Source organism: Apteryx mantelli, chromosome 15, assembly GCF_036417845.1.
Source record: "Apteryx mantelli isolate bAptMan1 chromosome 15, bAptMan1.hap1, whole genome shotgun sequence".
In the NCBI taxonomy this organism is placed as follows: domain Eukaryota; kingdom Metazoa; phylum Chordata; class Aves; order Apterygiformes; family Apterygidae; genus Apteryx; species Apteryx mantelli.
The window spans coordinates 10,499,481-10,520,121 of NC_089992.1; the positions used below are offsets into that span (position 1 = coordinate 10,499,481).

Genomic DNA, 20,641 nt, shown 5'->3' on the forward strand with positions numbered 1-20,641 from the left:
CCAAGCTAAACCACAATGCTCTCGTAAAATAACATTAGCTGCCTAGAAAGAGATGACATTGAAATATTTAGTGGCCAGAGCCCTGCTATCACACACACGCAGTTGTCTAGATAAAATTAAATTGGTACGCTCTTTGGCTAATTGCATGATAGCGTCATGCATGACTGTAAAAATAATTGATTGCTTCATTTTTCAGGAGTGCCTCATAATGGATTTAAAGTGGAAGTGTCCAAAGGAATAATTCTTCATTTAGTGGATGAGGTTACAGATTGGTTACCTGGTGACAGAATAGTCATTGCCAGTACAGATTATTCAATGCATCAAGCTGAAGAGTTTAATCTCCTTCCCTGCACTGAATGTAAAAGTAACCAAGTGAAAATTGATGGTATGAAATACTATATTAAGCTATTTTGTGTTAAGCTATTAAGTAATGTAAATATTTACATTGTCAATATTCAGCTTGTCTTTTTAGCTACATTTTGTCCTATAAATGCATGGGCACCTGACATGTGAGAGCTGAAGGCCCCTGATAGTGAGACTTTAAAGTCTGACTCCGGGCGGTGGTCCCTTGTAGAAGCCAGAAGTGGCTTCTGGGATCACCTCTGGGATCAGATGCTAACAACTGGTCAATTCCCCAAAACTTGGTGATTGCGTAAATCAAGCGTTTGCACTTGTTTAGAACAATGTGATAGCAAAGACACCGTACTCACCCTGAATAAAAAGAGCTCTGGTTTTCACAGGCAGTCCACTTTATCTTCACATTGGAGAAGTTATAGATGGCATAGATATGAGGGCAGAGGTTGGTCTTCTGACAAGAAATATACTTATTCAAGGAGAAATGGAAGACTCCTGTTATGGACAAAATCAATGCCAGTTTTTTTCCTTTGACACGTTTGGAGGACATATTAAAGTGAGTGACTTTTAATGCATATGCCTGTAGGTGGTTCCAGATAGCTGCTTTCTTGGTTTGTCAACAAGCAATATAATGCATGAAACTAACACTGTGCCTGGGGAAAAAAGTATGCTTGTCTACAAAGCAGGGGAAGGTTGGTTGGGCTATTTTGCAGAACTAGACTCCAGATGAGACTGTGACATTTTCTTCGCTGTGTATGCAAAAATACACTCTTTTCTGGGCTAGAGGGTATTCTTTAGAGCCATCACTGTCAGTAGGGTTGGTGTGAAGCTACACAGTTTGCAAGATGTCCCTGAAGACGTTGTGGTTCCTTCAGAGCAAACCTTCTCCAGTGCTGGGCCTCCCCTCATTTTCCTTTGCCTCCTCTTGCATGGCCCGCGTGCTCCTGGTGGAAATGCAAAGTGTTGCTGCTGCAGAGGCCGCAGATAACCTTAGCGCATGTGCAGGAAGCTGCAGATACTTGGCTTTTCTGCACTTCCTCTGAGTGCTGGCTGGTGAGTTCCTCCACTGCCACGACCCGAAGTGGCCCCAGTTGGTGGCATTTGGGGAGCTGTGCAGATGTTCTGCCCTAAAGTCACTTGGCGGAGATAGTTTCACCAGGAAATAGAGCCTATTGGTAAATGCTATGCTTTTCTGTAGCTAGCAGGAATATTTTGTCCGTAGTTGTTTCACACGCTTGCGCGCTGCTGTCAATAAATGCCATACATGCTGCTTGGCAGCTCTTGGTGGCAGCGCCTGCCGGCAGGGATCCAGCTGCTGGCACGCTCCTCTCCAGGTGCTGCGCTGGCCTGAGGCGCAGCAGGGCTCCGACGCCTCCTTCCGCCATCGGGCCCTGGGTTACACTGCAAACATGTTGCCTACTGTTTAAAAAAAAAAAAAAAAAAGGCTTTTTTTTTTCTTGTCTCGTGTTCTGATATTGCTAATGCCTTACTTGGATCTACATTTGTGTCAACAGATCCAGAAGAATTTTAGCTCTGTTCACATGTCAGGAGTGGAATTAAAAAACATGGGGCAGCAAATCCTGGGCAGCTACCCTGTGCATTTTCACCTGGCCGGAGATGTGGATGAGAGAGGAGGATACGAACACCCAACTTACCTCGATAACCTGGCTATCCACCACTGCTTCTCTAGGTGTGTTGCCATACATGGAACTCATGGCCTTCTGGTAGGAGACACATTTTATTAGTACCAAGCTAATTTCGGTGCTTACACACTGCTAAACAGTAGAAGTGTATGAGTTGTCTTGCTGCTTTGTGATACAAAGAGAAATCAGAATCCAGCATCTTTTTTCCCTAAGAAATGTCCTGACTTGACAACTCCATTTGATGGGTTTAGGACTGTTGCTGTGCAGGTACTGCTCTTTGAAACGAATTTCAGGTTCTTAGTATTGTCTTATTAATTAATATTATTAATTGTTTGATCTAATATAGTAAAATTTTTGCCATTCTTATTCTGAACAGTTTGTGATAATAGAAATTTTCATTTAAAATGTAAGGTTCGAAGCAATAGACCTTTAACTTGCAAAGAAGATATAAAAGACAGGAGTTGTCCAAGTCAGGGGCTATGTGTCACGAATCCAAAATATTCACATGACAAAGGGAATGAAATATGAGAGGGACAGACCCAGTCGGCCACTTCTGTGCCAGAAAAGCCCTCAGGAACTTGGCTTTGACCTAGATCCTAGCAAGGGCATTGTGGAGAGGAACATATTTTTAAAAGAAAAAAAAGGTGCCTCAGCTGGGAAAGACAGATCCCCGCTCTAGTCCAGACATGTCCAATTGCTGTGTGCTCTGCAGGACACTGCGTGGTGTTCTGGTGTCCACAGGCATTTCCTCGTCCAGGTAAAGTGTGTTTAGACAGAGACGCTCCCCAAACTACCAGTGACTCCCTGTTTTTTTCTGACAACTTTTCTTGACCCCGGACATAAGCTGCTGTAAGATATGACATAAACGCGCATTGGTGGACGCTGTGTAAAATGGTCCACTTAAAAGAATATATGCATGAAAATGCGATGCCGGACTTGTATGGCTGAGAGCACTTTCCATGTATCCTGCACTGTGTTTATATTGTCTAGATCACCCAAAATTATTGATTACCTTCTCTCATACGTGATGATTTTCTCTGCATACAGAGCTTGCTGTTGTTTACAGAGCTCTCAGATAGCAGGAGATGTGCCCAAAATGTATGGAAGTGGTGTAACTCCCTGTCTCTTCCCCTCAGTATTTAACCTCTTGAATTGAAGGAACCTGCCTGGGATGAAAGCTTAGGCCTTACCTGAATACTGTTCCTGAGAAGTACGGCTTGTGCTCTTGGTCTTTATCAGAAATGACGTTGTTAAGGGTTTAGCTGGATATGTGTGATCCAACAGATGTGAAGGCAGTAAGAATCCAAGTGCGAGGTCCAGTCCCCCAGCACTTGACCGTTGAAGGCTTTGAGTCCTTGAATCAGTGAATAGATTTGATAACCAAGGACAGATACGTGATTTTGTGGAAGACTCCTGTGGTTTCAATATAGTATTTACAATACAGAGTAATTAAAATGCATTAAAAAACCTTGCTTTAAAATAAATTAAAATAACTTGCAGTACCAGAGAACAGCATGTATATCAGAGTGAGGCTGTTAAGTAATACAGATGAGTACTGACTTTAGCATTAGGTTATGAAACTTCAACTTCTGAGGCAGATTAAAGCAGACGGGGAGGTTTTTTGCCCCTCCCGTTCGCGGTGTTTAGACGATGTAATTTCAGATCCGCGCGGCGGGAATGCTGTGTTTTGTGCTGCGCCGTGCCCGGGTGGCTCAGCGCCGCGTGCAAGTCGCTGCTCCCATCGTCTGCTGCGTGCCAGCCTCGGGCCCCTGGCGGCAGCGCGGCTCAGGTTACTCGCCGGGGTTAAAAAGCAGGTTGCGACCTGCCTCTCGCTTCCCCGGCACACGTCACGCATACCGCAGAATACTGTAGTCTTTAATGTATAATGTTGCAGGGCATAAAGGTCACTTATATTGTGTTGCTGAACTATATATAATTCAATGTTTGAAGGCATCATAATTATCTTGTGCTGGACGCACCAAAGGGGCTGTAGACCACATTGCGGGCGATGTTGCACGCTGACACGTACAGTAATACGCTACTCCTAATGTCACGGTGCCACAGGTAGGCTCTCGCTTCCAAGCCTGTATTTTCTGTCTGTGACAGGCCAGAACCAGTCAGTCCTATTACTGCAAGTTTTGTCCTAACAGTCTGGACCCTTATCTTTTTGCGCAAATATAAATGATCTTTAAATAACGTTATTTCTGGTTAGGAGGGTGGTCTGTTTAGTTTCAAGTATGAAAGTTCTCAGGGCTGCCATGCGTTTCTGAAGCTGTGACAAATCATATTAATGAAAGCTAAAATCTGGATTCAGATACAGGGCTGATTTTTAATGCACCCCTCTGAAGCACAGATTATCTAGACTTCAGCTAAATTCATGACAACAAAACTCTACAATTGAAATGCTGTTTCCTTTATGGCAGAGGGAGGTTTACTTTATAGTTTCTTTCCAAAAATAGTCTTCTGCCTACCACTTGGAAGGATATAAGTAGCTGGGCTTACTGTTCTTTGCAGGTTGGCAAAGAAACATGCATTTTTAAGTAAATTCACCTCCTAACTATCTGTATTTCCAAGACTCAACTGATAGGGATGCTTTCCCTCGGTCTCGCTGCATGCGATTTTCTGTATGTTCCTCATAGCTCACTTGGGGCTATCGCACTTGCATTCTGGTCTCAGTTGATTTCCAACAATGTGTTAATTACGGCATGGTTGCCCGGCTGCGTTTTGCATTATTTTTAACTATTTCTTGAACACCTCATTGAGGCAGAAACAAAAGCAACTGATGACATGTTTGAGGGGCGACTGCCAGGAAAACAGTGAAATCCAGTAGACATAATCCTATGGGAGTTGCACTGTTTGTGACTCCAGCTGTTATGTACAGTTGCAGTTCATCACAGGGTAGTCATGGGATATGACACCAAAATGGATTTAGTTCAAGTATCCCTCTGTATATAGAAGTGACCAAGTAGGTTAAGATTAGGTAATCTTGCAGTCTTGCACGGACATAACTCTAATTGACATCAACAGGAATTTTGTATGCCTGAAGAGTGAATAAATGTGCTGACATGGACCATTTGAAGCACAAAGTTACATTTCAGAAAGATTTAGTAATAAATAGCTGGTATTTTAACTAGCCTGATTTGCTATTCACATTTAAAGGAAGAATTTCTAAATTGGTCTTCATAAGACCATGCATTAAAGGAGGCTTGTGCTAAGTCCTCTTGGTCAAATTATGGTTTAATGCAATATCTCTGCTCATGTCAGTTAGTCTTAAATAGGCTGAAACAGTGCAGGGCACTCTCTGCACAAGCTGGGCATTACAGGAATGAAGTGGACCTGCAGCTTCTGAGAATGGAGGAGAAAGATCAGAAGCTTTGCTAATATAAATTATTTTGCCTGGCAAATTTTTAAAAAAATCTTATTTTATTTGGGAAGTGTTGCAGTCATGAACATTTCTGGATTAACCAGGCTGCTCTGTTGGCTGATCATGTAAGATGTTTAGTCCGTGACACCAAACTGAATATTCTCTCCTAGAACTGAGGCCAGTTTTAAATCTAGTGTTTTACTATTTTCCTTTAATTATGCATGTGATCTTCCTGCAAGTAATGTTAATAGGAGTTTTGCTGTGTAACAAGGTCGGTGCACTCTCGTGCAACCTGCAAATAGTTTGAGTTAGCCCCAGAACCGGTGCGAATGAAGGTGCTGCTCGCTGTGCAGAAAGGTGGCAAAACCCCTCCGTGAGGTTTTTGGAGTTTATTGATAAGCAAAGCATGTCATTCACAGTTGCTGCTGCTATTAACATTGCAATCTGTGGCCTGTATATTTTTTCCAGGTGAAAGACAGTATTGGCTATGACACTTTGGGACACTGTTTCTTCCTTGAAGATGGGACAGAGCAACGCAATACGTTCTATCACAACTTGGGCCTCCTCACGAGGTCGGGAACGATCTTACCTTCGGATCGCAATGAAGCCATGTGCCTTGCAATCCGTAGCCACGTCTATGGGAATTACGTTCCCATGCCAAGCACGGACTGCATGTAAGTTCCCCAGCACCCGTAGTCCTTGTTTGCTCTTGCATTGCGCTTTTTAGCTTAAAGAATGTTGTGGTGAAACTAAACTTTTCAGAGGGGAGTGTGCACGATCTCCATTTTACATAGTGCCATTCGACGTCAAATGAAAAACTGTAGCTTTTCATATCATTTCTCATTTTAAAATAATTTGGCTACTTGACAGTGTTTCACATGTGGAGACACCTGTTAACATCTGCCTGAATCCTAACGATGCATATTTGCTGTTGTTTATTCCTGTTATGTTCCTGGGAATCATCAATATGTTAGAGCATTTTGCTCATTTCTGGACTCTTTTTAATTCTTTTTAAGTAGGATGTTGAAGGCCTCATGAAATCTGTCTGATAAATGTAGGTCGTTTCAGCCCTGGTCTAAGCTGGCATAAATATCACTTACTTCCAAGAGAGTTTTTTGCCTGTTTTCACCAGGGATGAATTTGGGCTGCAACAGCTAGAGCAAATTAGTCAGTAGTACATGAGTACATTAATGTCTAGAGTAAATTAGAAGATTTAGTGAGAATGTAGAGATTAGCATAAATTATGGTGAGCCTCATTTATAACACAATAAACAATATCTGTTATAACTGGCTAGAGTTCGCTTCCATTTTGGAGACTGGTCTACTGCAATATGGGTGCTCAGGTCACCCAAGTGCTGACCTGGCTGGTGTTTGCAAGTAAGAACATAGTTTAGCCAAGGAAGTTTATATTGTCATGTTTTCTGGAAAAGAATCCAGGGGCCAAACACTGTTTATTTTTACTTATTCAAATAACCCTACTGAATGAATTAGAATTATTGTTGTCAGAATGCTACAGTTGACTGTGTGGTTAATATAGATTTATTTTGCACCTATTCAGTGGTTGAGTTCATCCAAAGGAGTGTGGATTCTTGAATATGTAATAGTTAAGGTGGATAAAAAAATATTGGGATTTTCTGCTTAAAATGATCAAATTAACTGGTGTGATCATTAGAAAAATATTTAGGGTGTTTTACACTTGCTCTTATTATTGCAAAAGATGTTATCAAATGAAGTAAGACAACAGATGATAATATTTTCATAACTACATCTGGCTTCTGTTTGTGCCACTACTCATCTTCTGTCTGAAGCAAAAAATCTTTATTTGAACAAATGTCAAAATAATACCTCCTTAATCTCCCACTTAATGAGACATTTGTGGCTTGCAAGGACGTTTGTTTTGTGCTTCATGTAAAGGCATCATAAATCCATAGAGAATCCCATAGCTCCTGCCCTTCCCCCAAAGTTCTGAAAACCAAAACAGAAGTTTACTTTTCAGACATTTTCCAAATGTTTTAACTTTTGAAAAAAATGACATCAGGTTTCCTTAAGCTGCATTTAACAGAGCGTGGATTTTGTGTTAATAGTCTCCTATAATTTACAATACTTTCAGCATGTGGTTCCATAAATGAACACGTCTGACATCACTAGCTGCTTTTTTTTTTTCCTTAAAGAGTGTCATTAAAAGGTTGTGTGGAGTTTTAAAGTCAATGGGAGCATCGTGGCTGAAGTCCAGTACAGTGCTATGAAAATGTAACCCTTCCTGTTTGGTAACTGCTTAGGATCATTTTGATTTTGATTTTTCAGGGCTGTCAGCACATTCTGGATTGCAAATCCAAACAACAACTTAATAGAGAATGCAGCAGCTGGTGCTCAGGTAAAATCATTTAACAGCAAGAGCTATATATTGCCTCCTGTTCCCATATATTCTGCTCTTACTGATGTCATTAGCATGAGGGCAATGAATTTTTAGTGCATCGTTGTAAAATCTGGATATATATTTCCACATGAGTCCAAAAGCAATTAGGAAATTACAGTCTGAATATACAACATCACAGAATATCGTCTGGAAAGTCCTGTTTGTACCCAAAGAGCAGCCTCACACGCCTCATGTGCCTTTGTCTCTCTTAAGAACGACTGTTTGCCTCCCGCTCTCACACTGGTATCTCCGATACAGTTTTCCATCACAACTGTGCCTGGAAATGGTGTGTGGTGTCTCTTAGCAAATGTTGGTTTTTATTTGTAGTTAATGGTTAATATGCCCAGTAAAATTACATGTATTTGTATTCTGGCTAGTTATCATCTCTGATGTTTACTCAAATCGTGTTTGTGTTTAATATGCCTGTATAGAAGAGGCTATGTTTTCTAATAAACCACCTGAATATCACCCATAATATATGTATTTTTAAAATCCATGTGTGTGTGTCCCCGGGGCGCACTGTGCTTGCCACAGGATAAGTTGGGAGGTATAAGATCATGGGCTGGCCAATGTCCCCAGGACTCATACAGGTTTTACAGGCTCAGTTTAGAAATCTGGCCAGCACAGTGGGATAATCTATATCGTTAGTTGTGCTGCCCCATTTCTTTGACCTTCTGCTGTTTTTTAGGATGTCGGGATATGGTACATCTTCCACCGGGTTCCGACTGGACAGTCCGAGGGGCAATATCCAGAGGGACAGGCTGAACATACCCCCTTGGGCATATTTTACAACAACAGAGTCCACTCCAATTTCAAGGCAAGTGGATGATTTTGTATGTTCCTACCAATGTGATAGCAAGGCTTAGGGCTGACCGTGTGCGGTGCTCCGATATCAGAAGATCATTGTGGGTGCCTTACGTTTTCGTAATGGTCTTCTAACACGAGCAGGTGTTTTTGTGCTACTCCCTCATGGGGTAGGTGAGTGTTTAAGCTCTGGTTGCCCAAAGGGGCAGCAGGCAGTAATCTGCTCCCTGACGCGTGGTGCAGTGAGATGGTTCGAAGGGCTGCTTGCTACAGGGACGACATAGGAGGATGTATACTGCTACAGATGAAGGCCTGGTTTCATCCCATTTAGCTTTAGGTGGTTAACTGGGGTGCCACAGTGAAGTGCGTTTTGCTCACTATCGCCAAGAGACAATCAGCTTTTGGGGATGCTCTTTCCACTGATTACAGAGGGAGCTGAGCAGAATGAGGCTCCTCGTTCGGGTGCTTCAGCTGGGTGCCTGTGGTAGATGAGAAGCATCCAGGCCATAGAGGCACCTACCAGTAGGTGAGATCTAAGGAAGCGCAGGCAGGACACTGAGCACGCTGTTGGCTGTAGTGCCGCAAGGAGTTACGGGGTGAGCAAAAGGAGCTCGTGCCAGGGCTTGCTCATCACCTTTGCAAAATGAGACCAAAAATTCAAGAGTAACTGCAAGAAAAACTCTTTTTGCAAAATATACTGTTGACGTGAAAACTTAAACTGTAAGCTATAAAAAGCATTTTAAACTTATTTCTTAGGATTCTAACCTGAAATCAGTGCTGCTTTCTGTGCCTTGCATATATTGTATCTTGGTCCATGGCAGCTGTTGCTTTCCCAAAATTTTTAACTTGGCTACAGTGGCTCACGTTCTTTTTTGAATGTCGGGGGACTTGGCGCTCTTTAGCTAAAGCCTCGCTTCTTAACAACGCTCTTTTTCCAAAAAGTTATCAAGAGCTTGGCAGCAGCTCTTGCTGCTTTCTGCAAGAGCGAGCAAGTGAGTGGGAGTTCAATGCCTTGCGCTGGGTCAGAAGACAGCCCAAGATGTTGATGCATAACATATGGCGGCGTAGAGCTCCGTCCCGCCTTCGGCACGCTACATCCAGCGCTTGTGTCACACCAAGCGGTGCCAAGTGACACAGAAAAGGCAGCGCACGCCCGGGCTTTGGGGCGCTCACTGTGCCTGAGCATGCTGGCTGCCCCCGTTCATTGATAAAATCTGTGACCGCGAGTCTCTGAGGTGCAGTCTGTTAAAATAATTGGTGTTGCATGTATTTTCAGGCTGGTTTGTTTATTGGTAAAGGAGTAAAGACAACGAGAGCCAGCGCTGAAGATCCCAGAGAGTATCTCACTGTAGATAATGCCAGGTAAGCACACACTGTACGGCTAAGTGCTTTGCTTCCTTGTATTGCTTCTTGGCCTCTGCGTTGTATTTAGCACGTCGTTATGCCTCGTTATGGCTGAACATCTGAAAGTACACACAAGCTATCTGTGATGTCTAGAGGCACATACTTCAGAGCTATGAATCATTTGTGTTATTGCTGATCAAAACTAATCCACGTGCACTTGGGGCTACGAGCACTCAGCAGTGAAGCACTTGAGAAAGGATCTAGATTCCATTATTCCTTTAGCAGGTTTGGAAACTTCAGCGTCGTTTATTAATTATTTAGAGGATTTTAAATCTGAAAGATGACATAAGAGATTGTTGAGACAAGTCTGTGATTAATGAGGAAAGTAAGGCTCAGCTAATGCAGTCTCGATGCTTTTTGTCAGTATATAAACTTGTCTATTGAAATTTTCTGAGCTTCCTTTCACAGAGAGGAAGCAGGTAAATTAATGCCATTTTCCTGCTCACTGCAGTCCTGTGGGCCTATGTGAGAAGGACATGGCAGAAATCAGCCACTGCTCTGGGCCAAGTCTTGGCTTTTCTCCTGCTCTCTCATACATCATTAATGCCACATATGATTCTCCCTTATGGCTAAAAGAAAAGGTCGACTTTGCCGCCCTGTTTGTGACTTCTTTGCCAGGGCTGTCCCCTTGGACTCTAGGATGTGTCTCAGTATCTCACTTGGAAGAAGTAGCATGTGAAGGTAGACTGAGAATAAACACAGCTTTTTTTTCCCAAACACGGCACAAGTCTCCCATTAACAGCCAGTGTGGCAAGAAATATTCTAAAAGTAATTGAGAAGCGTCAAATTTCTAGGCTGAATCCTTTTTTCATGTGATAGTTTCACTGTTGGCAGAGCAAGGAGCATATGGAAGTGTGTGTAGATGCAATGAAAGCATCTCCAATTACTTGGTTATCTTTGCTGAATGAGATTTTGAAAGCACCTAATTGATTTTTCTAGCATGAATCCAGGGGTTCTCAATGGGACTTGTAAGGGCAATTACAAAGGGCCCAAGTGACTGGGAAAAATGCATTCCATGCCTCTAAATCACACTCAATCAAATTAAGGAATAACTGTGGGTCCACTGAAGTCCAGTGAGACATCGCCTGTCAGTTTGACCAGGACCAGGCTTTCACCCTCATTAAGGTTTATTATACTCTGCTTTGTAAGAAAGTACAGTAATGAAATCAAGCTAATAGTCTGACTGTGATCCAGAATGTAATATTACCTCTTCAGGCCCATCCTATTCAGAAACATTTTGAGCTCTGACTGGCAGGACCTCCTGCGTCTAAGGTTGTTTCCTATTTCTTTAGTGCCGTATTAACCAGGCTCCTCGCTTCAGGTTTCGCCCACATCAAGACGCCGATCCCGAAAAGCCACGAGTTCCTGCCGTAATTGATGGTCTTATTGCTTTTAAAAATAACGACCATGGGGCCTGGGCCAGGGGCGGCGACATTATTTTCCGCAACTCCGGGTAGGTTACTGTAATTCTGCGGTGTATCGCGCTCCTCCTGACAGACGTCCGTAGGTCTGCAGGCCGGCCGTACCTCAGACATGCTTAGCGATTTACACCTTCGCGTTGCTTCTCTCCTAGGTTTTCAGACAACGGAATTGGACTCACTCTAGCGAGGTAATTTCTTAAAATGCGCTTTTTTTTCCATTTTTTTCCACAATGTAACATTCCGCTGATAATTACGGCAAGGCACTAGCAAAACTCACGTTTCCTTCCCAGATCACATCAAGCCTTCCCGGCGCAGCAGTTAATAGGAGGGGCAATTTGGCCTTTCACGCTCTCTGCCTGGGGAACATGTCATTAGAGCTGATTACTGCCTTTTGGACCGTAGGTCCTCAACCAGTAGACTAAACATCTGGCTCTGCGTTCGAGGAGACTCTCCTCGCAGTGCAGCGAGGCCGAGCGAAGGCAGCTGCGGCTGGGGCGCTGCGGGGCGAGCAGCGGGGCCGGCTCCTGCCGCCGGCGTCCGGACATGCTCCGGCTGCTCCCAGCCCACCCCCTCGCAGAGGACCCGCAAAGAAGAGCCACGTCCAAAGCCCCCCGATGGCCAAGTGCTAAGCTACCTCTGTCACTGGTACTAGGTTGCTGCTTTCTAAAGAGGTTGTAAAGCAGGCTGTTACACTGGTGGATGCGCTTTTTTCAAATTAAAAAAATTCTCCCGGTTTTAGAGGTGTAATTAAAAGCATCAATTCATCCCTCGCACTGCGCTGCATAGTTATCTTGTATTTCTTTGTGTGATTGTAGCGATGGAACTTTCCCAACAGATGACGGCTCCAGCCTGGAGGTTTCACGCTCCATTTTTGTTGGAGAAAGCAGCAACCGTGGCTCCCGGGGAGGCCAAAACAGCTACTGGGGAAGAGGGGCAAACGGACAATACAGAACCCTGCCCAGAAACCAGTAAGTTATTTATCTGCCACTTCTTCCTGGCATTAGCAGAAGCTAGAATAAAAGCCTCAGGAATTAATGTGACTAGCAAAGAGTAATCTATACCGGGTGTTTAAATTATTGTACAGGCCAGAAGTAATAAGCGTCCGAAGAAACTCCTCCTTCAGGCCAACAGTTTGAGAGCTTCCACAACTGAATGTGTTTGTTTTAATTTTCTGCTTAATTTATTGGTCACTGGAGAGTAGATTAGAGAATCTGAGAGATACCAGATTGCTTTTCCTTAGTGCTTCGGTAACACACAGCGTCTGAGCCGATGGGGCCAGTTCCCGTTCACTGTGTTGGAAACACAAACGGTGCCTGGACGTGCCAGCCAGCATCACAGGGAAAGCTGTGCAAGTCCCGGCTGGGCTGGAGGGGGAAAGGCGAGGAAGGCTGCTCGCACGTCTTACCTGCAGCCTCCATGGAGAATCGCAGCCTCCCTACGCAGACATGCGCAGAAATGCCCGGGCGAAAGTCCGTACATGCACGATGGTGCTGTACTGCTTTCCGCTCTTCCTGCCAGGGTAGCTGGGCAAACAGGGCCAGCTTGACAGAGGGGAAAGATCTCTTTATTTTGCATCTCATCCCGCTTTCAAAATTATTTTCTGTTTTGATGGTAGCACAGCTTCCTCTTCAGCAACGGCTGCACCTACCCACGCTCCCAGAGTAAGCCAGGCTTTCTCGAGCCTAAATTCTAACCTAACGTATGTTCTTGGTGATGTTCATCAATCATTAAACCCTCTCGTGAGGAATGTTAAGTTAAACAATAAGCAGGACTCAGCAGACACGTCTTGCACAGAGCCTTCACTGTGCTTGTCTCAGCCATAACTGACATAGGAATGGGAACCTGGGTGAGGCAGCAGGAACAATCAGAGCAATCCTCAGCTATTACTGGTGGTGGTGTTTTAATTGCAATTACAAGACAGCTCCTCTGCAGTTTAATCAGCCTTTAATCATCTGCAGTATTTGTTAAGCAACGTACTCTTGGAAAAGAAGGAATATGATAGAACGTCTGATATTCGTTCTCTCCACACGCCACGGTGCTAAATGGGATATGGAGGCGGTACCAGTCCCTGCTACTGGGCTCACCACGCCAGAAATCAAAGTCACTTTGCTGGCAGAAGCAACAAACAAGAGAGCAAGCAGAAACACTGCTGTTTTCAATGGGCAAAGTATTTCTGAGTCCCTAGAGCCAAATGGTAAGGAAAAAGACAGGGGGTTAGGAGAAATCTGGGCCTCCATTATCCACAGACCAGAGAGACCCCGTGGAGCCCTTTGCAGGTTCGTGTTGTCTGCTTTGTGGCCCTTACGTCTGAACACCCCAGCTGTCTCTGCCAACGGGTGGGTAGAGCCCTGCCCTTCCAGCTCTCTGCTGGTCACTTCGTTACAGGCTATGAAATCGAAGTCGGCTGCCCTTTAATCGAGCAGTGCGGGGCCAAACAAAACCCTGTACCTTCTCAAAACCGAACACGAAAGAGACAAGTACTTACCTGCGACTCCAGTGGTTTCTCCTTCAATTCTGCCAACTTGACAGTGCATCTGTATGCCGGTGCTGAAGGAATCGGCTTTCTGTGCAGTAGATCCTGGGGATCTCCCGCACAACGTAGCTGGTAGGGAGAGGAGACGCTGTGCTGCATGACCCGGGAGTTATTTCCAAGGAGCCATTCTGGCCTCCAGGGAGTGACTGATACTGCTTTCTCAATCGCACTTACGTTTTCCTGAGAAACCCGTCTACCCTGGAACAGGAAACCCGACAGGAGGATCCAACACAGTCCATACCCGTAGGGGTTTCCTCATAGCAGTGAGTCCCCAGAGGCAAGGGATGACAGCTTTGAACTGCTTTACCCCAGCTGACAAGCCATAAGCTGGGTGTATGGGTCATTTTTTTAGGCCTTTTGTCCTGTGGAGGACATTCAGCAGAATTTTACCTTTCATTAATTGTGTGATGAGCATCCAGATCCCAGTTTCAGAAGGAAAAAGAGTTTTAGCTCTTGTTAATACCTTTCTGTTCTTTGGGGAGAGGACTCAGACTTTGCCCAAGCTTTTTAATACAGATTTGTGGGTTGTTTTAAATCTCACAGGACATTCCCTATTCGTGGATTCCAGATTTATGATGGGCCTGTCAGGATGGCAAAATGCACTTTCAAGAAGTTCACCCCGACTGCTGACAGATACTCAAGCGCCATTGGGTTCTTCATGAAAAACTCCTGGCAGATAAGCCCCCAGAATAATGTGTCACAGATCCTGATGGAGAGAAGTGTAAGTAAGAAAAGCAGGAATACGTGCTGTTAGATGTGCAAGTTTTCAAAGTTTTTATAGGTGGTGAGAGATTTATTCTAGAGTGGGAATTTCCAGGCTGTGGTGTGTGTTACATTGGTGCATACCATTGATTCATTTGGCAACACTTTCTTTTTTTATAACGAGGGTTATTTGTAAGCCAGTAAAAATTGGGAAATACTGATACAGAGGTATCTCATGCCTGGGAGGACATACAGGAAAAAATCTGCAGGAGAGGAAGATTTCACCTTGTAACCAGAGCATCCAGAGCAGCAGCCTTAGCTGGTGAGGCGTTGCCCGCTTATATGTGCCGAGGACCTGGCCTCGGGGTTTGAGAAGGGCACGAACGAAATGCCAGGTGTCAGTGAGCTGCAGTACAATTCTCATAAAGAAATAAGCAAATGCAAGTAGAAACAAAGCCATGGCCCACATTCCGGGGTCAGCAGTGGAATTTCTGCTGAGCACAACAGGGACTTTTCTTGAGAAATGACAGCAGAATGGGGCTCTTTATATGTGCCTTGGCAGGAGCCGTAGGATGCTGAGCAATTCCAGTCCTTGTCCGGGATTCATGCAGGTATCATGTCCCTGGACACTTGGCCTGGGAAATGATAGATTCCACCTGGCTTACTCCCAGGGATCACAACCTCTGCTTAGCTTTCCTGAAACAAGGTCCATGCTTGTTAGGAAGTCCATGAACTCTAGTAACTTTGGCTTGAGGTTTGGCTTTATCTTAAGGAAAATTTCCATTGCTCTGGAACTGACCAATATCACTACTTCTGGCAAGCAGTCAATTTGTCTGTCCCTACTCTGTTACACTTTTGACCAACAACAGGAAGGTCTTTTATGCAAAGGTGGTATTGATTGCAGTCACTTGACTGCTCCTTTAAGGAAAATACAGTCCCCGTGCATTTCGGTAAAGAGACCTTAGTTATCTTAGGCAGTGTAAGGAACATTAGAAAGAGAATAAGGGCTAATCTGCTGTACCGTTTTTATGTCCTCCATGGGGAAAAGGTTACAAGACGATTGTGGGGAACATGAATGAGACAATCAACATGGGACAGGAAGGGGGTGCTTAGAGAAAAATGTAAAATGAAAAAACTGGATCCTTCAGTGGATCTGAAGAGAGTGGACATTTTCATCCAATAATGACTGTAGGACTCTTTGCAACAGAATGGTTTCAGAGAGATTGTATTTGTGCACATTAGCAAAGGGGATAATTACCTATGGAATAGTTGAAAATGCAGTTGCACCATTTGAGGCCAATGAGCCTATTAAATATCCCAGCATATTTTGTCTAAGAGAGAGTTTAATACTGCAACACCTATAAATCTGAGGTTTTCAAGGTAAATATGATCAGAAGACTTACTAAAAGCTTCTGTAAAGTAAATTAAAATAATACAGCTTCAGTCTATTATAAAAAATAATGACATTATCCAAATAATTATTTCTTGTATATATATTTCCAACAAATGTGTCCATTTCTGAAGTTGGTATTTTGCCAGCTTAAAAGCCATTTATGCTTATAACCACCTGCATCCCAGCATTTTTCACTTTGATTCTATTTTATCTGGATTGAACCCAGATGTGCTAAATCTGATTTCAGACTTGAAGGACTATGGTTAGTTTATTGTTTTGTTGCTAATTGCTATATGGGACAATATGTCTTTGACTAGTTAAGACAGAGCATGTAGACTGTTTTAATTAATTTTCCATCTCCAGGCTTCATTTTATTACTTTTTAAAGGGTAACTTAGTACTCATTCCCTAAAGGACAATCATTTTACAGTTGTTTTCGAGAATAAATTAACCATTACTGCAAGCTGTATAGTCATAATAAAACTGTTAGTCATGCAGAAGGAATAATTGTATAATTATTCAGACTAATTGGCTGATTGCTTAGACAACAAAATAATAAATCCAGTCAGGTCTTGCTTAACACCCGCATAAAAATAAACAGTCAGGTAGAACAAAAGAACTAAGCATTATATCCCGCATAAAGTATTCTAACTGCCTTTCTGTTGACAAACCTACATCTCACGTATGAAGATGTTTCTTTGCTTATCAATAACATCATTATTGCTAGGCTTTTTTTTAATTCAGATGCTCCTTAAAGGTTATTTCAAAGCAATGGCAGCAGTAATGGTCTTCATCCAGATGAGGGCATGACTGATGGTTGTGGTCTCCTGTATATCTGTCTGCTGTCAGTCCATGGGACTTGGAGAGCTCAGAGGAGATGGCCCCTGCTCAGAACCATGTTTGGGCATGAACCATGCCCAAACAAGACATTGTGCAGCGTTTCTTAAGAAGATCTGACATTTATCTATTTAGTCGTTAAAGAGCCACCCTTTAATCCCTCTATTTTGTCATAAAATAGCACCCCATTAATCCCTCTATCTTTTTGCTGCATGGCTCCTGTAGAGTGAGGAGAGGAGCAAGAGATCGTTATGTCACTTTTTGGACTCCAGTGAACGAGCCCACCTCCAGCAGGTGCTGAAGACCTCACAAACTGTCCTAATTTACATCCATTTTTAATAGTCCCTTTTGCTTTTTTTTTTTTTTTTTTTTTTCCTTTTCTGCCTTGCAGTCAGGAGTTTAGGATGGATTCAAGCCTATTTTAGTCCTAGCTGTGCCAGCACAGTGGCATCTTTGGATGAGAGAGACTCCTGACCAAAGGGGACTTGCAGGATCAGGGCTTACATCACTCAATCAAAGTAAAAGCCATGTTAACGCATGCAGAGTTTGCTGGTTATAAAGTAGAGGAAGATTCAAACTTGTTAAAAATGGTTTCCTTAAAATGATTACAGTGATACAACAACACAGCTTGCATTGGCAGCTTGGGCCGCCACTTGAGTTTTAGAAAAAGCTGTGAGTTGCTATGATATTTTACAGTACACTATGAATTTTTAATCTAAAGAGAAGTTACTGATTTCCCCTGCAGTCCTTGGGACTCTTCTGCAGGTGTGTTAGGCTGTTGCCTTTGGAGAGGTTTAGTTACTACATTCCTCTCTAGAAGGTTACGTCCTCCCGTAACCATCATCCATCAGGTGCCACTGCCATGCTTCAGGCAAGGTCCACATCTCCTTTATACCATGTCACTCACAGGAAGTCCGCACCTTGGGAGAATTAGGTATCTGAATAGTAGTGTGATAGCAAGAGGTGACCCATCTCTGTACTCTGTTTTATCTCATTTCGAGCCACAAATGGGTGTACCTGCTAAGCTGAGTCTTTTCTCTGTCTGTGGGTGTTTGCTTAGAAAGGAGTATGTTGCCATAACTGTAACTGCAAGTTCAATGCCCACTGTATGCCTCAGCTTACAAAAGTAAGGTTACCCTCAGATTTATAAAGCAAGTGGCGTTGCTCTTTAACATTTCCATTTCCTTTCTGACTTTCAGACTTTTTAGAGGAGAATGTTAGAAATCAGATTAAGGTGTTAGCACCCAAACTGTTTGCTCCTGAATGGGAACACTGAATGGTTTAATTAAATGTAAGCTGTACAGAGTGTACCTTACTTTGTTTGGAAGTACAGCTGAGTTTATTCTCTTCCCACTTTCATGTTCAACCCCAGAAGTGCACTGTCACCAAGTATTTATAATGGAGATTGGAGCTGCAGCACAGCGTGTGTTTTGCTAATATTTCCTCTTCTATAAATGAAAAAAAAAATTGGGGATCTTCCTTCTTTGCCAAATAACCCTTTGGGCAAAAAAATCCTGCAGTGCAGTAGGAAAAGGGTTTGAAACACTCAAAAATACACATTAAATTTCCATATGTTTGAATCTCCTTTAAATGAGACTGCTTCAGCTGTTTGTTTATGAGACTAGTACATAGACAAGGAGGTGGCAGAAAAATGGTTCTAGGGTCTAATTTAGTTTTAAAGTAATAAAAACTTAACAGAACAGTTAAATTTCTGACTATTTTTATTCTGCAAGTAGTTCTTGCTACAATGGTCATTCGTTTTAAGCCAATGGGACTTTCCGTCTAAGTAAGAGTAACAAGGATCTTACTATTCTCCTAAGCTGTTCTATTTAGTATTGTGAAAGTAAAGCCGTTAAAACCCTTAGTAAACTTGCAGCCTAATCCTCCTGACTCTAATTCTTACTCATGTGCACAGTCCAAATAAAATCAATGGAATTAGGTGGAATGAGTTACATTCCTTTGGGTCTGCATGATCGGGCCACTATTTATGCTGTCTCCTTAAATACATATTGCTGAAGGATTCATTCAGAGTACTTGACCTGGAGTACTTATTGTCTTGAGTACCTCAGATCTTAATCATCATGCACTGTAATAGCTTAGCTGAATGGACATTCAGATATTTCACACCTTTTTTTTGCTGAACGTCTGCAGTTTCCCTGTTTTGCTGTATTTTCATATCAGGACAGATTATTTCCCTTAGCTACTGAACAATTTTGAAAACACAGCTATGCATAATAAGGATAATGTTGTTTCCTGTTATTTCTCTTTTCTAAAAAAAAATTCTTCAGAGGATATGGTAGAATGTGCACAAGAGCCAGTTCTGAGAATTGCTGTCAAATACTGAGTTTTATAAGGTTTAGGAGGAGCAAATTAGAACAAAATGGCGCTTACAGAGCCACTTAGGACAGCCATTGAAAATATGCAAGAAAATTCACCATATAGCTAGTATTTTTTCTCTCTTGAAACACAACTGCGAGAGAGGGTGACTACTACTCAGTAAATTTCATAACCTTCCAGTACTTCCCTACTCTTTGAGTCATCCTGTTCTTTTTGACACAGCACAATTTATTACTGTGTGATTTCAAGGAATAATGGTTGTGCAGGTGCATTTCGAAGAACCAAAAATCTAATTTTTGTGAAAATATTTCCTGGGATTAAGAAATAAGGGGGAAAACCAGTATCATCAGAAATGTTTCTAAATAGAAGAGGCAAAAGTATGCCTTACTGAAACAACAGGGCTTTCTAGTTATAGATGTATCACTGACTTGTCTCTGAAGACACTGCAAATCCAAGTACTCATTTAGAGCTAACCAATAATTTCTCCTCTTCTTCTCTTCTGCTAGGTTGGACTGAAAGTGTTTTTTGGCAGATCAGGCCAGTGGTTTGGAAACAACGATAATGATGGTGACAAAATGTCTATCTTCCATGATCTGGATGGCTCCGTGACAGGTTACCCAGACACTTTTGTAGGCAGAGCAGACAACTACTTGCTTCGTCACCCCGGATGTCTCACTGTGCCCCGGTGGAACGGGATGATATGTACCGGGAAATTTGCCCAGGTAACGTGGGGAGGCTGCAGGCAACATTAGTGCATGTCAGGGAGTGGATGTTCTCACATGCTGGTGAGAGGTGCTGGAGTGCAACCTATTCAACATTGCATCAGATAAGAGAGAGTTGAATCATGAATTGGGTATAATTTTACTCTTCTTGGTGTTATCGGCCTATCTCCAAGGAGTCAGTAAAGCCCCTACTTTGCAGCTTCCAGAAACCCATGGCTGCAAGAAGCCCTTCACTTCCCATTTTCCCCAAGAGGTTGCAAGTTGAAATCCAGTTGAGGAGAAGTTTGGAGGTTTTCTAGTCCTTGTTTTCAATCCGTCCACTCTGTCTTGGGGGTCTGGTGGATAACTGTTGACCCTATTTTCAGTAATGGAAGATGTTACTCCCCTGACACATCCCCTATGTCCCAGCTGATGAAATGGGGTGGTTGAGACACAAACTTGCATTGAGTTTTGCTTCCCCTCCAGAAACTGTTGGCTGAGGGACAGGTCAGTCTAGGGCAGGGTGGTCTCAGCAGTTTTCTGCAGCACATGTGAGTTAGAGGCCTTAGTTGATATGTCAACATTTTGGTAAAAAGGGCTGTGAAAGAATGGAATAGTAAATTGAGGGGAATATGACCTCAAAATCAAACTGTGGTTCATCATATTGCTGCTTAGATTTCCACAGGATTTCTGTGTGTGAGATAGAGCATGCTGTAAATATGCAATTCTTCAC

At 43.0% G+C, this 20,641-nt stretch overlaps 1 protein-coding gene across 1 annotated transcript in view; it reads left to right on the forward strand.

The window, feature by feature from the left end:
- The window catches only part of LOC106497269 (inactive cell surface hyaluronidase CEMIP2-like), a 56,043-nt gene that overhangs the window by 6,230 nt on the left and 29,172 nt on the right, over positions 1–20,641 (forward strand). Inside the window, exons 5-16 of the mRNA XM_067305790.1 lie at positions 197–385; positions 741–910; positions 1,869–2,078; positions 5,830–6,035; positions 7,666–7,735; positions 8,466–8,594; positions 9,858–9,943; positions 11,307–11,438; positions 11,559–11,594; positions 12,222–12,374; positions 14,483–14,660; positions 19,714–19,929. Of these exons, the coding sequence (XP_067161891.1) occupies positions 197–385; positions 741–910; positions 1,869–2,078; positions 5,830–6,035; positions 7,666–7,735; positions 8,466–8,594; positions 9,858–9,943; positions 11,307–11,438; positions 11,559–11,594; positions 12,222–12,374; positions 14,483–14,660; positions 19,714–19,929 (1,775 nt within the window). The remainder of the gene's footprint in view (positions 1–196; positions 386–740; positions 911–1,868; positions 2,079–5,829; positions 6,036–7,665; positions 7,736–8,465; positions 8,595–9,857; positions 9,944–11,306; positions 11,439–11,558; positions 11,595–12,221; positions 12,375–14,482; positions 14,661–19,713; positions 19,930–20,641) is intronic.